This window comes from Erinaceus europaeus, chromosome 12 (assembly GCF_950295315.1).
Source record: "Erinaceus europaeus chromosome 12, mEriEur2.1, whole genome shotgun sequence".
NCBI lineage: Eukaryota > Metazoa > Chordata > Mammalia > Eulipotyphla > Erinaceidae > Erinaceus > Erinaceus europaeus.
The window spans coordinates 60,935,536-60,949,530 of NC_080173.1; the positions used below are offsets into that span (position 1 = coordinate 60,935,536).

General features: G+C 38.8%; 1 protein-coding gene across 2 annotated transcripts; it reads right to left on the reverse strand.

The window, feature by feature from the left end:
- Positions 1–1,213: 1,213 nt before the first annotated feature.
- On the reverse strand, positions 1,214–8,186 carry TMEM100 (transmembrane protein 100). Of its 2 annotated transcripts, XM_060203776.1 has the most exons (3): positions 7,723–8,186; positions 4,103–4,244; positions 2,606–2,658 (listed from the first exon to the last, which is right to left on the reverse strand). In XM_060203776.1, exons 1-3 carry the CDS (start codon positions 8,052–8,054, stop codon positions 2,644–2,646), a joined length of 489 nt encoding a protein of 162 aa, XP_060059759.1. In that variant the 5' UTR covers positions 8,055–8,186; the 3' UTR covers positions 2,606–2,643. The 2 variants fall into 2 exon arrangements, with proteins under 2 accessions (XP_007526751.1, XP_060059759.1); XM_007526689.3 differs by lacking the exon at positions 7,723–8,186 and having other exon boundaries at positions 1,214–2,658; positions 4,103–4,332.
- Positions 8,187–13,995: the final 5,809 nt, after the last annotated feature.

The following is a 13,995-nucleotide window of genomic DNA, read 5'->3' on the forward strand; positions in this document are numbered from 1 at the left end:
GAGAATAAATAAAGACTATTAAAAGAGCAGTTAGGGTAAAGGCTAAGCTTCTGTGAAGAGGATCCATTTATACTGAAACTCTAAGGAGAAGTGGGCTTTAGATACATTGAGAGAGAGAAGGAAAGGATGGCATAACAGGAGGGAAAATTCAAGCCTCATATAGGAATGGTGAGGTGTCTGGTTTGGCTTACTCAGGAGTTTGGAGGTTAGAGTGAGAGTGAAAGTTATTTGGATCAGACCATAGAGAACCTTGAACGCTTGCCTGAGAAATTTCTACAGCAACTTATGTGGAACATCTGAATGTCTTTGAGCAGAATGGAGGCATGTCAAAGCAGACTCTTTCCCAGTGAAATAAACACAGTACTCAGCCCTTGTATTTGGTCCAGAAGAACATCAACTACCTGTGCTCTTAAAGTAATTTACCTGATAATTGTGGTGCACTTTACTGTAATCAGCAACTCCAGACTTTTACCAACTAGCCTTCAATATGAAGAGAAACTCAATCCTCAACACTTCTTCCCCTAACAAAAGTATCTGGACTATAGGAAACAGCTAGTGCCAGAGGACTCCTGCCGTATTTAATTAAACTCCTCAGCAGAATGCCTTTAACAGCAAGTATTATGCTTGTCTTATTTTCTCTTACCAAGCTTAAGAGAAAATTACTTATCACCATCTTCTAGTTTAATGTGGTCTAAACTATAGATTCCAGAGGTTTTCCTGGCTAGAATTATGGGGTAGAGTACTAGCTGTATATAGAATACCTCCATGTCCACAGAACTCAAGCAGTAACTACAATCCTATTACTTTAGAACTAAGCTATAGAGTCTGAAAATACATATAATGGTTGATACATAGTTCTTGTCAACAGCCTGCTGGTGTTCAAAAATATGAACTAAACAATCAATGATGGATTCAATAACTGTGACACGTAATAACCCATTCATTATAAAATTCCTGACTTCTAGATTTGATTTTCTCATGGCAACAACATAGAAATCCTTTAGGATGTAATTAACATAATTTATATTATTCTTCAGAAGTTAAAAACATTATGTAACAAAAGTATAAATCTTCTCGTTGTTAGGAAGAAACAACTTACCAGTCTCAGAGAAACAACTTACCAGTCTCAGAGAAATACAACTGAGATATTGCAAAGGTGGACAATTTGGAATTACAATAAAACTAACTACAAGAGAAACAACCTCTTAAGAAATTTCAGCAGCAATGAGTATTTATTATTTTGAGTAAAGTGTACATTAAACTTATATATAAAAATAATCAAAAGTGCTATATTGGATTATTTGAATATTAACTCACATGTAACTATACCTTTTAATTTCTCTTACTTCTAACACATTATAATAATAAAAAATTGTACAGTGTTGAAGCATAAAAGAACTCATTTCTTCTTCATGAAAATGTACCACCAATGATGAATTATTAAAAGTGAAAAGTAAAAAAAATGCCATAGAATCAAATAATAATAATAATAATAAAGATGTCATAGAATTTCATAGAACTATACAAAAGTCCATGGTGGTTTAGTCTCTCAGAAGAACACTTTTATTTCTTAAACATATGGATAATTTCTTTTGGAGGCAGGTTACTGGTGTACCAGAACAATCTGATTATTTTCTCAACCTTTATTGGCTTCTTTCCAAGGTGAATCAAACACTGTCTAATGCTACGCACCTCCCACAACTTTTTTATATAAATTTTTTAATTATCTTTATTTTCTTATTGGATACAGACAGTCAGAAATTGAGAGGATGGGGTAGACAGAGAAGTAGAGAGACACCTGCAGCCCTGCTTCACCACTCATGAAGCTTTCCCCATGCAGGTGGGGACTGGGGGCTTGAACCCAGATCCTTGCACACTGTGATGTGTGTGCTCAACCAGGTACGCCACCACCAGGCCCCACACTACTCTTAAAATGTTTGATGTAGAGAAGAATCTGATTTTCCAGTCTTTCAAGAGCCCTTAGAATTAAGTTTGTCATTAAAGAAGATACAAGTTGTTCCTCACAAAAGAAAAACCCCCTTCCTCCCTCCCATCCTTAGTCCATCCCAGGCCTCTGGTCTGCTCCAAAGCCATGTCCATTCTCGCAAACACTAGTTCTGGGAGGATTGGCTGATAAAGTGAAAGCAGGATTTTCAGGCCACATATTCCCATTTGGTCTAATCCAGTCTTAAGCAAACAAGCTTCTCTGATTTACCACAAGAGCTGTCTGACTCTCCCGTCTCTTGGCTTTCTTGCTTCTTTGTCTCACCTTCCAGCACAAAGCACTGGAGGCTAACAAAAAAAGTCCCAATGACAGAACGACCAGGCCAAAAATGGAGATGATAGAACCATGGGAATTGAAGCTGTAAGCCACTGCAGTGACCACTATTCCAGTGATGAGGACCACCACAGCAAAAGGGATGATACACCGGTAGCAGGAGAGCTCAGTGCCCCCAGTAGCAGCTGTCAGCTGTATCTCACTGACTAGAGGGACCATGTTGATTACAACTTCTTTTTGGGGGTTCTTTTCCATTGTTCCTGGTTTGGGAGACACTGGGGTTCCAAGGATCTCCTTTATGGGATCTTCAGGCATTTTTGCAATGGTGTTTTCTATCTGAGTTCACAGTCTAGATCTGGGGGATTCTACCAGTCTGGAGGCTGTGGAAAAGAAGTTAAGAGATGTCACCTGAATGGATCCAAGTGAGACCTGCAAGTAGTAGTATAAAGCTGAGAAATCCCACTGAGTACTTTTCCAGATGCCACATATGCATGTGAAAATCAACTTTATTATTTTTTTCTCCTAATTGTTTGCATCCAATAAGCATTGGGCCATAGCCAAAATAAAGCAGATAACCATAGAAAAGGAAGATGCAAAAAGCAGGAATCACTTTACAGTTTTTAATATATCCCAACCCTCTACAAATATTTATAAGCTTTTCTGCTTTGTCTGTTGCTTCTTTTCTCTTCAGACATAAAAAAAGCCTCCATCCTAGTTGGAAAATGGCCTCATTTAAGAGGAGATTACATTATAAGCAATACTTTGTACAGATGGCTTCACAGCTCTTTCCAATTCAAATGATACTAGTGTTTTTAGATGTAATAAGCATTCTTTCCAAACTATCACCATTAACCCAAGTCATGACAAAACTACCAGCCAGAGTATAAATGTCCTTCCACACCAGCTGATAGTCAATAAATCTTTATTGTGTAACTACTGGGGCTAGAATAACATACTTCCCGAGGACAGTGGAGCATAGATTATCAAAAATTTATTGACTGTAAGGCTAAGATTGTGGTCTAAAATGTAGCAGTAATCTCTGAGATATCTGAAAATTAAAAAATAAGAAAAAACCAACAATCTATAGGGTATATTTTATGCTTTCTCCTATTAAAAATAAGACTATTATAGCCATTCACTGCCAATCTGCATATTTTGCCTGAAATTCAGTAAAGAATTTTGACATTATGTTTATCGTGACAAGTTTAAAAATCAGTCATGCTAAATTTCCAGTAAAGTTTTACAAGTTCTTTTCAACTCATGCCCTTAAATATAAAACATATTGCCATATACCCTTCTAAATTATTTGAACCTGATGAGGAAAAAAAAAAACAAAACGAGACTGAATAAAAACCATCTGGTTGAAATGCTATCTGTGAGAAATCAGCAAATATTCAGTCTACTGCTTAGATGTGTCAAGTTATTCCCTTTTTTTCTTCAAGAAGCTATCTAGCTGCTAAAAAATTAAGCCTAGTTAGAGTCATCAAAATGTTTAAATGAAGATACTTGAGATAATTTCAATGAAGTTATTGCACTGAACATGTTGAGCATTCCCTGAAAACAAATCCAAAGCCAAATCAAATCTCCCGGATTCCTCCCTACACTGGGAAGTTAAAATATCACTCCTGTACAATGAAGCTAAGTTTTGTGTGTGATTTCTAGTTAAGAAAGTAATCACTGCTGTTCAACGGTATCCTAAAATGCTGGTCAGGAGTGAGAAGAGATTTGAGATTCTATTTAAAAGAAAAAATAAATCTTCACTCTACAGCTGAAACTTAAGATCACCTCAGAGTGAAGATCTGCCCCCAAAATGCTTACACGTACCTCAGAGAGAATCAGTCCATTACCAGGGAAACCACTGGACTTGGGAGGGAAAACAGCAACACTTGAGCTTCTTCGGTCAACTTCTGGGAAAAGAGCCTGTAATAGCACGTCTGTCAATACAATGACAGAACAGGGATCTCCTCTGGGGAGAGGAAAGATACAAACAATACTTTATGGTAGGCTTTCAACCCTGGAGCTCTATTCTTTCACTCTACCCCTGTTCCTAAATGACGCTTGTCTTTCCCTCTCTCTTTTTATTTCCTCCCCCTCTGGACTGCCCCTCCCTATCATTTTTTTCCCCTCCTTCTTTTTCCTTGCCAGCAATTCTGTGTGTTGGCTTTCCCCAACTCTGCTCAGTGACATGATAAGTCAGAATCATTCTAGTGTCCCCAGAGACAGGAGTCAGCTTTTACTTTTATTTCTCTTGTAGCATTTACTAGACTGTTTTGGATTACTCATTTTTTCCCCAGTCAATCTCCAGAACCTTCCTCCCACCATTAAACATTTTCATAAGAAAATCCCGAGTCAGCTTTGCACACCCAATTGAGGGGACAGATCCTAAAGGAGAGACACTTTACTGTAGCAGGAACAGCTGTGAAGTCATCAGGCAGCTGAGCTCAGCTTCTAAACCAGCAAAAATCCAGGTTCCTAGGTTTCCTCAGTACTCTTTTATTTATATGCCTGTGCTTGTCACTGGAGGCTTAGAACAGCCTGTGTTTGATATTAATTCATTTAGGAACAAGAATGAAAAATTGAAATGATTGAGACTAAGGGGGAAAGCCAGTCTTCTGGATTGAAGTAGGATTTTATTATTATTATTATTATTGCTAGTGGTAGGAGGTAACTTTGAAAATTCTAAAATCAGGAGTCGGCAGTAGCACAGTGGGTTAAGCGCAGGTGGCACAAAACACAAGGACCAGAGTAAGGATCCTGGTTCGAGCCCCCGGCTCCCCACCTGCAGGGGAGTCCCTTCACAGGGGATGAAGCAGGTCTGCAGGTGTCTCTCTTTCTCTCCCCCTCTTTGTCTTCCCCTCCTCTCTCCATTTTTCTCTGTCCTATCCAACAATGATGACATCAACAAGAATAATAACTACAACAATAAAACAAGGGCAACAAAAGGGAATAAATAAATATTTAAAAAATTAAAAAATAAAATAAAATGCTAAAATCATCATCACCATGATCATCATCATTGCTAATATTCATAGAATATCTACTCTAGACATGGTGCATGCCTTAATTAGTATCAAGTTTATGAATGAGCTACAAGTGACAGTTTACATAATTATAAATAAGACTCAGAGAAGTTGAATAGTCTTCTGAAAGTCACACAGCATGAGAGAAAAAATTTAGTTTGAACTCCAGTCTTTAGGGGGCACATAAATCATGTGAGGAGCTTGTTACATGCAGCTTTTGACTTAGTAGGTCTGTAACCATCTCCAGACTGGTGTCAATCTGGTACCACTTGGCACACTTTGAGAAGCAAGGTGTTAAAAACTTTCAAATATGTCACTAATATGACAAGTCTGCACCTAAAGCAATAAAGTTCAAGGTCTAGTCTCACCCTTTCCCTCTAAGCATAGGTCCACTTATTTTATTTACTATTATTATTATTATTATTTTACAAACAAGCTCTTTGAAATTTTAACAATCCCAGGTTGTCTTTTATGAAGGGAAAAAAGGAGAGAGACTGACTATTATAAGCTTGTGTCTATACTTTTGTGACCAAAAGCTTACCCATCCAACAAACAGAAATATTTGTTAATTTACAGAGATTTTAATAAGTCTTTTTCAAGCTGGGGAAATAGCATCATGGTTATGCAAAGAGTCTTTCATGCTTGAGGTCCCAGCCTCACAAACCAGAGCTGAGCAATGATCTTGGGGAAGAAAGTCTTTTTCATTCAGAAAGAAACTGTACATCTAAGTTAAATCTGGGAATATATTTGTTTTCCTTCTTTCTCTGAGGTTGTTGGATTTCTCTAAATGCTGGCTAAATTTGGATGTTCCCATGCATCTCACCTTCAGCCCAAGGTTGACTGCTCTTTTTCTAGCACTGTCTAGAAATAATACTTTGGTCATTTTGTCATACAAAGAGAATGAACAGAAATCCTTTTTTGTACAATGGGAGTCAGATAAAAGTTAAGAAATCCCTGAAACCTGGCTGCATCCAGGCCACATAGTCTGCTGAGGATTCTAAGTACCTGAGGGGTCATCTTCACACTTCCACCATGTAAACTTGTACAGGGAGAAAACCATCATCTAGGAGGAGTGCTGTTACTTGGTGTTGGAGATAAGAGATACTTAGGACCAAAGAATGTCAACATTCTCCAACATTACCTAGGGAGATGGCGACCTTGGGAGTTGCTGGCTATATTAAGTGGAAATTCTAGAGAAGTTCCTTAAGAAAAGGGGAAAAAACAAAAACAAACAAACAACAATAACAAACACAGCAGTCCTCCTTATCCTTGATCCAAAGCCTTTGAAAGCTATTTCTCTTTTTCCCAACGATGATCATTTTCCCTCCAAAATAGTTCAATAACTCCACTAAGTTGGTATCTATCACATTATCTTATTTAGGAACATGCTATCCCCTTACCAAAGTTAAATGTTCATGAATCAGATCGGCTCTGGAGAGAAGCTAGAAACCAGAGGCCCCTCTTTTTCTAGATGAGCCCTTAGCTGAATCTTTAATAAGGGACCCTGAGTTCATCTATGCACTAGGAGCACAGCTGGCCTGCTTTGGCCTCCAGGTTTCAGCTTACCCTAATCCTTCTTCAGAATGTGTACATCTGCCTTGTTATAAAGATGTGCATTATTAGGTTCTCTGAAAACAGTTGATAATTTGTATTTAAAATACAGAGGACAGGGTGTGTGGCAGTGGCACACCTGGTTAAGTGCCCACATTGCAGTGCACAAAGACCTGGGTTCAAGCCCCTGGTCCCTACCTGCAGAGGGAAAGCTTCCTGAGTAGTGAAACAAGACTACAGGTATCTCTCTTTCTCTTTTCCTTTCTCTATCTCTCCCATCCCTCTCAATTTCTCTCTGTCTTTATCCAATAATAAGTAAGTAGAGATTGTTAAAAAGGGATCAATTAAAAAAAAATACAGAGGAGAAAGATTGGGGATAAAATGGAAATTGTATCCAAGGAACATACACCTATCATTGTGCCAAGGAACCCAGGAGGTTTTACTTGACATTCATCACTTCAGATTAAAATTAAAAAAAAAAAAATCCCAATGATCAATGCACGATGGGTTTTCCTTATCCACTCTGCACCAACCTAACAGACATTCCTTGGGAATCCCTTCCTGGACACCTGCCCACAAATGCAAATTTTCATTCACAACCACAATACAGCCACTCTTCCTTCTGCAAGCCTTTTTTTTTTTTCTTCCCCAGAAGCAAAAGAAAATCTTTCTGGTTCTCAGAAAGAAAACGCACAAAACAAACAAATAAACAAAACAGATCCAGGAGATTCTTTTAAATCTAGAAAACTTTTCCAAAAAGTTTCCAAAGCATGAATTAACTCTACACACCCCCACCACTACCTTTCCTCTTCCTAGGCATTTGGCATTTCTCTCCCAGAGCTTTCAAAGAGCAAGGCAAAGATTCTTCCTTACCTTTTCCAGCCAGAATCCGACTGAGACAGCTGCCAGCTCCAGCCAAGAGCAACCCAGAGAGGGGGATGCAAATCTCTGCACAAGGGACCGTAAACAAAGTACTCAGCAGGCTTAAACAAAATTAAGGGGCCGTAGAAAAACTGGTGAGAGGAAATCCCTTCAATACTGCTCTGTTTTCTTTCATGTTCCCCTGTATGGGAATGTAATCCACACTGTTTAATAGGGAATTGGGTTTGAAAAACATCCTTTTTTTTTTTCCCCCTCCTTATCTTCGTATTCAAGCTTTCATTTTCAAGGTTTGTCCTACCCAAAGCTTCCCACCCCAGCCCCATGCCTTTTTCTGAAACCAACTCTCTGTAGTTCTGTGAACCTTCAGAGAGGTATTTGTATCCTTTGTTTTATACTTTCAAGTGGGTGTGGTGTTTGAGAAGAGTGTCAGGGTAGGAAGGTTAACTAATCTCTCTCATCCTAATAAGCAAGTAATAACAGCAGTAAAGTCAGAGAAGGCTTAAAAGTGAACATGGTATTTGGTCCCTGGTGTGGATCCTCTCTGGAAGTTAAAGGAGTCCTTCTCCCAGATTTCTCAGGAAAGATGCCACCAAAAGCATAGTAAATTTCAAAACATTTGATGTTTGCTGATCCAGAAAGAGTCCTCCCTCCTCCTCATATTTGGGGGCAAAAAAAAAAACTCATTTCACTTAGAAACAAAACAACCATAGAAACCAATTTATTTTGATAAGATGATATACAGAGGTGGAGGAAGATAGGAAAGATGGTGAATTGCATGACAAAGAGGAGATTCTACTCATTTCTTTTCAGTTAGTGTTATACACTCAAGTTCTGGGGTAGAAAAGAAGACATTTTGAGCATATGCTATTGAAGATCTGGGCACTTCTCCTTTGGGAATATCCAAACCATGAATTTTATAAAGGACACTCCCATGTGCATTTGATTACTTGTCCATATTTACTTTCAGTTTGTTTTAGCTTGGTGTGGTTGAGTTGGCTAATTTTCAACAGTCCTGAAGATGCCAGTTCCTCCCAGCCCTCTGTCCAATTACTACATGCCTTTGATTCCAAGTCATCAACTTTGATGCAGTCCAGTTTCGTGCAGTGAGATTCAAGAAGCTGGCTGACTTCTCTTCTTCCCAGTGCTTTTTCTAAGGGTGTGTCTGCATTTATGTTCTGAAATCCCAGACATTTTGGAAAGTGATCTGTTCTTTCCCATTCATTCTGGATAATGGGTCATACTATTTTTGCTTTTACTTCCCTAAAACACTTTTCTATGAACTTTATAGCATTAATTATAGAGTTCTGATAATACCAAAATAACAATGGCTATGCTTTAGGTCTTACTGTTTTCTGGTTGTCATTATTATCTATTTTATTTCTAGGTAGTAGAAGCTCATAAAACACATCAATGGAAAGGAAAACTTGGGAGTCTGTTGGTAGCGCATTGGGTTAAGCTCACGTGGAGCAAAGCTCAAGGAAGGTATAAGGATCCCAGTTGGACACTCCCCCCCCCCCCACCTGCAGGGGAGTCGCTTCACAGGCAGTGAAGCAGGTCTGCAGGTGTCTATCTTTCTCTCCCTCACTCTGCCTTCCCCTCCTCTCCCCATTTCACTCTGACTTATCCAGCAACAATGACAATAACTACAACAAGGGCAACAAAAGGGAATAAAAATATTTTTAAAAGAATACAAAATAAAGAAAGGAAAACTTAAGTCTTTTAAAATATACATCTTGGTGACCATTTTATTTGTTTTTTCCTGATAGACTATGCAAGATTACATAAACAGGGGCTGAAGAGATTGTTCACTGGGTAGGGCATGTACCCCTCTCTGTATGTCTGAACTCCAACCCTGACATCACAAGCGATTACCATGAGAAGCTCCAGCATTGTGGCATCTCTACTCTCTATTTCTCTAACAGAATTTAAAAAAATGGCCTGGGAGTAGTGAAATCACACAGGAGGAAGCCTCAGTTGCTCAAAAGTCAAAACCAAAACAGTTACAACAAAAAAAGATGAAGTAAACATCTAAAAAAAAATAATCAAATGACAAAGGGAAGCTTAGGAAGGACTCAGTAAATCATCTGTTTTGACAAGAACTGACTGTTATTCTGGTCTCGAATGAGAATAATTGATTTTCTTATTGCAAAATCTGAATATGACGATCCTAACACACCACCATCTATCTTTCACAATTCTTTCCATTTTTGTACATTATTCTTGGAGACTTGAAATGAAGCAACTCAAGTGTAAAGATCTATAGAAAAGTAGACTTGGGAGTCGGGCAGTAACGCAGCAGGTTAAGAACATGTGGTGCAAAGCTCAAGGAAAGGTGTAAAGATCCTGGTTCGAGTGCTCCCCACCTGCAGGGGAGTCGCTTCACAGGCCATGAAGCAGGTCTGCAGGTGTCTCTCTTTCTGTACTCCTCTCTGTCTTCCCTTTCTATCTATTTCTCTCTGTCCTATCTAAGGACAACATCAATAACAACAACAATAGAAAAAAATCAAGGACAAAAAAAGGGAATAAATATTTTAAATGAAAAAGAAAAGTATACTTGTATTTTATTAATTAAAGTATACACAACTCTGGAAACCTCACCTTTTATTAGGCAAGGGAAGAATGAGACAAATAATGACTTCACCACATTGAGACTCTTATGTACTTTTTATATTTATTTATTTTTTATGATAAAGCTACACAGAGAGAGATACATAAAGGGAAAGACCAGAGCACTCTGCTCATCTCTGACTTGGAGTGGTGCTAGGAATTGAACCTGAGACCTCAGAGCCTCAAGCATAAAAGCCTTTTGTAGAGCCATTATCCATGTTTCCCCAGCCCTTGTATACTTTTTATACAGAGACTATCTCATATTCTACTATTAATCAGTACCTGTTTTTTAGGCTTTAGCATGAATCTGGTTCCAGGTATTAAAGATTACTCAGAAACATATAAAATCCTCTAAAAAACTAACAATCTATATCATCCTGTAAAGATTGTTATATATATTTTTTGGCTGTGAAAGATTTTATTCTTTTTATTTCCTCTTTTAAATTTCTTTATTGGGGAATTAATGTTTTACATTCAACAGTAAATACAATAGTTTGTACAGTTTTCTATTTACAATGCAACCCCCTTTAGGTCCTCTGCCATCCTTCTTGGACCTATATTCTACCCCCACACCTACCCACCCCAGAGTCTTTTACTTTGGTGCAATAGGCCGATTTTTTTTTTTTCACATTCACAGAGCAGAATATGGTTACTGACCGACCTCATAACAAATCTGACAGTTGGGGGTTGGGCAGTAGCGCAGTGGGTTAAGCACACAAGGTGCAAAGCACAAGGACCAGCGTAAGTACCTGCTGGGGGGTAGCTTCACAAGTGGTGAAGCAGATCTCCAGGTGTCTATCTTTCTCTCTGTCTCCTCTCCTCTCTCCATTTCTCTCTGTCCTACCCAACAACAACTACATCAATAACAACAATAATAATAACCACAACACTGATAACACAACAAGGGCAACTAAATGAAAAAAAATAGCCTCCAGGAGCAGTGGATTTGTGGTGCAGGCACCAAGCCCCAGCAATAACCCTGAAGGCAAAAAAAAGAATTAAAAATAAAAAAAAATCTGACAGTTGTGTTAAGCTTGTCTCTAAGTGGCTGGAATGGATGATACTGTTGAAAACACAACTTTTTAAAATTTTTATATTAGCAATTCAATATTAATTTACAGAATTACATGTCAGCAGTGGTATAATTCCCATCACCAGAATTCTGAATTCCAAGTCCCTCCATTGCAAACCACCTCGGTTCTCCCAATTTTCTTCTGGGTCCAATCCTCTCTTCCCCTTTATGCCACACATAACCATTACTATATCCAAATATTTCTCCCCTTTTCATCCTCTCTCTCTGGGACCTGATGGAGCTGGAGTTCATAGATCTCTTATTCTCTTCCTATCATTTCTCCCCCACAGGGAGTATGGATCAAAGTTGTTTTTATGGTGCAGAAAGTAGGAGTTACGGCTTCTCTCTTGGACATGAGCATTGGCAGGTGGATCCATACTCCCTGTCTGTTTCTAACTTTCCTTAGTGAGGCAGGGCTCTGGAAAAGTGAGGTTCCAGGACACATTGGTGAGTTTGTCTGCTCAGGAAAGTCAGGGTAGAACCATGGTAGCATTTGTAACTTGGTGTCTGGAAGGTGACAGGACATAAAGTGACACAAAATGGTTAATGAACAGGAATCAAAGAGCAGGAAGAGAACAGATGAGATTAGGAATTTTAGGCTGGATAAAAGCTCCGAAGTCTCTTCTAGGCATGATTCTAGGGCCCACTACTATGGTTGTTTGTAGTTGGTTAAAAACATTATCTGAGAAAATGGTGTTAGAGAAAAGAGCTAGAAAGTTGGATTAGGGCAGAGAGTAGCTCCTAGTCATGAAAATATTCTGTGGGTAGAATTAACTATTTACCTCCATCCACCCAATCCAGGGTATATATATATTTAGCACCAGAGACTGTGTGACCTTCAAATTCCTATTGGTCTGAATTCAAAGCTTATGGTCACAGCTCAAAGTACAACTTTTTAAATTTATTTTCTTTTTAATTCTTTGAGGTCTTGTAGATACTTTGCAAGTTCCAAGTAGTTTTGGTTTTGTCTATTTTAGGAGAAAGAAGTAGAGGTGAAGAGGAAATCACACTTCCCAGGTTTACCTCCAGAGCCTGGGTTCCTTCACTTTGAGACAACTCTCATGATCACTCAGTTTAAAGGACAGAGGAGTACACTAACAGTTATCAACTAAAACACACCATCTATTTTACAGATCGTATCTCAGAAATTTGCATTTACTTTTACTTATGAAAAAACAAAAGCTCAGTAGGGCTGAGTATTTGCCCAGTGCCCACAATATTTTCTTTAAGCTGAGAATTCTTTTTTTAATTTTTATTAATAAAAAGGAAACACTGGGTCTCAAGTTCAATCCCTCACTATAAACCAAAGCTAAGCAGTGCTCTGATAAGATAAAAAGTAATAATAAAATAAAATTTTTTTATTTATGAAAAGGAAACACTGACAAAAACCATAGGATAAGAGGGGTACAACTCCACACAATTCCCACCACCAGAACCTCCCTATCCCATCCACTCCCCTGATAGCTTTCCTATTCTTTATCCCTCTGGGAGTATGGACCTAGGGTCATTATGGGGTACAGAAGGTGTAAGGTCTGTCTTATGTAATTGCTTCCCCACTGGACATGGACGTTGACAGGTCGATCCATACTCCCAGCCTGTCTCTCTCTTTCCCTTGTGGGGCAGAGCTCTGGGGAAGCAGGGCTCCAGGATACATCTGTGGGATCATCTGCCCAGGGAAGTCCGTTTGGCATCACAATAGCATCTGGAACATGGTGGCTGAAGAGTTAACATACAAAGCTATACAAATTGTTGACTAATCATGAACCTAAAGGCTGGAATAGTTCAGATGAACAGTTGAGGGTCTCCATTTTGTAGATAGTTAGCAGGCTTATTTTAGTTATATTCCGAAGGGCCCATGACTTTTTTTTTTTTCTGAGCCTGACATCTGATATGCAGGAGGACCCAAGTTATTGTCTGGGGAGATGATGTCATGGCTGGAAAAAGTGCTAGGAAGCTGGATCAGGGGAGAGAGTAGCTCCCAAATATGGGAAAGGTGTATAAATATTGTTGACTATAAACCCCATCGATTTGATCTGGGGCCCATGTTCAGCTTTGGAGCCTATGTAACCCCTGCATCCCTATAGAACTGAGCTCACATTCTGTGGTCATGAGTAGGAACGTTTCAAGGTGCTGCAATTTCAGGACCCACCTTCCTCAGGTGTTAGATAGAGTATGTTATCCAGCCTCCCTTTGGAGGATGGAGCATTATCTATCATTGTTGATTCACATTGAGGGCAAGGTCTTATGGGGGCCCACAAAGTTTATTTTTTTATTTTTAAAAGTATTTATCAGTGGCGGCTAGGTGGTGGTACACCTGGTTAAGTGCTTGTATTACAGTGCACAAGGACCCAGGTTTAAGTCCCTAGTCCCCACCTGCAGGGGGAAAGCTTCACAAATGGTGAAGCAGAGCTGCAGGTATCTTTCTGTCTCTCTTCAACTCTATTTCCACTTCTCCTCCCAATTCTCTCTGTCTCTATCTATCCAATAATAAAGAAATAAAAAAGATTAAAAATATTTATCAGTGTTTTAATATTGATTTACAAAATTATGAGGTAACAGGGGTCTAATTCTACACCATTCCCATC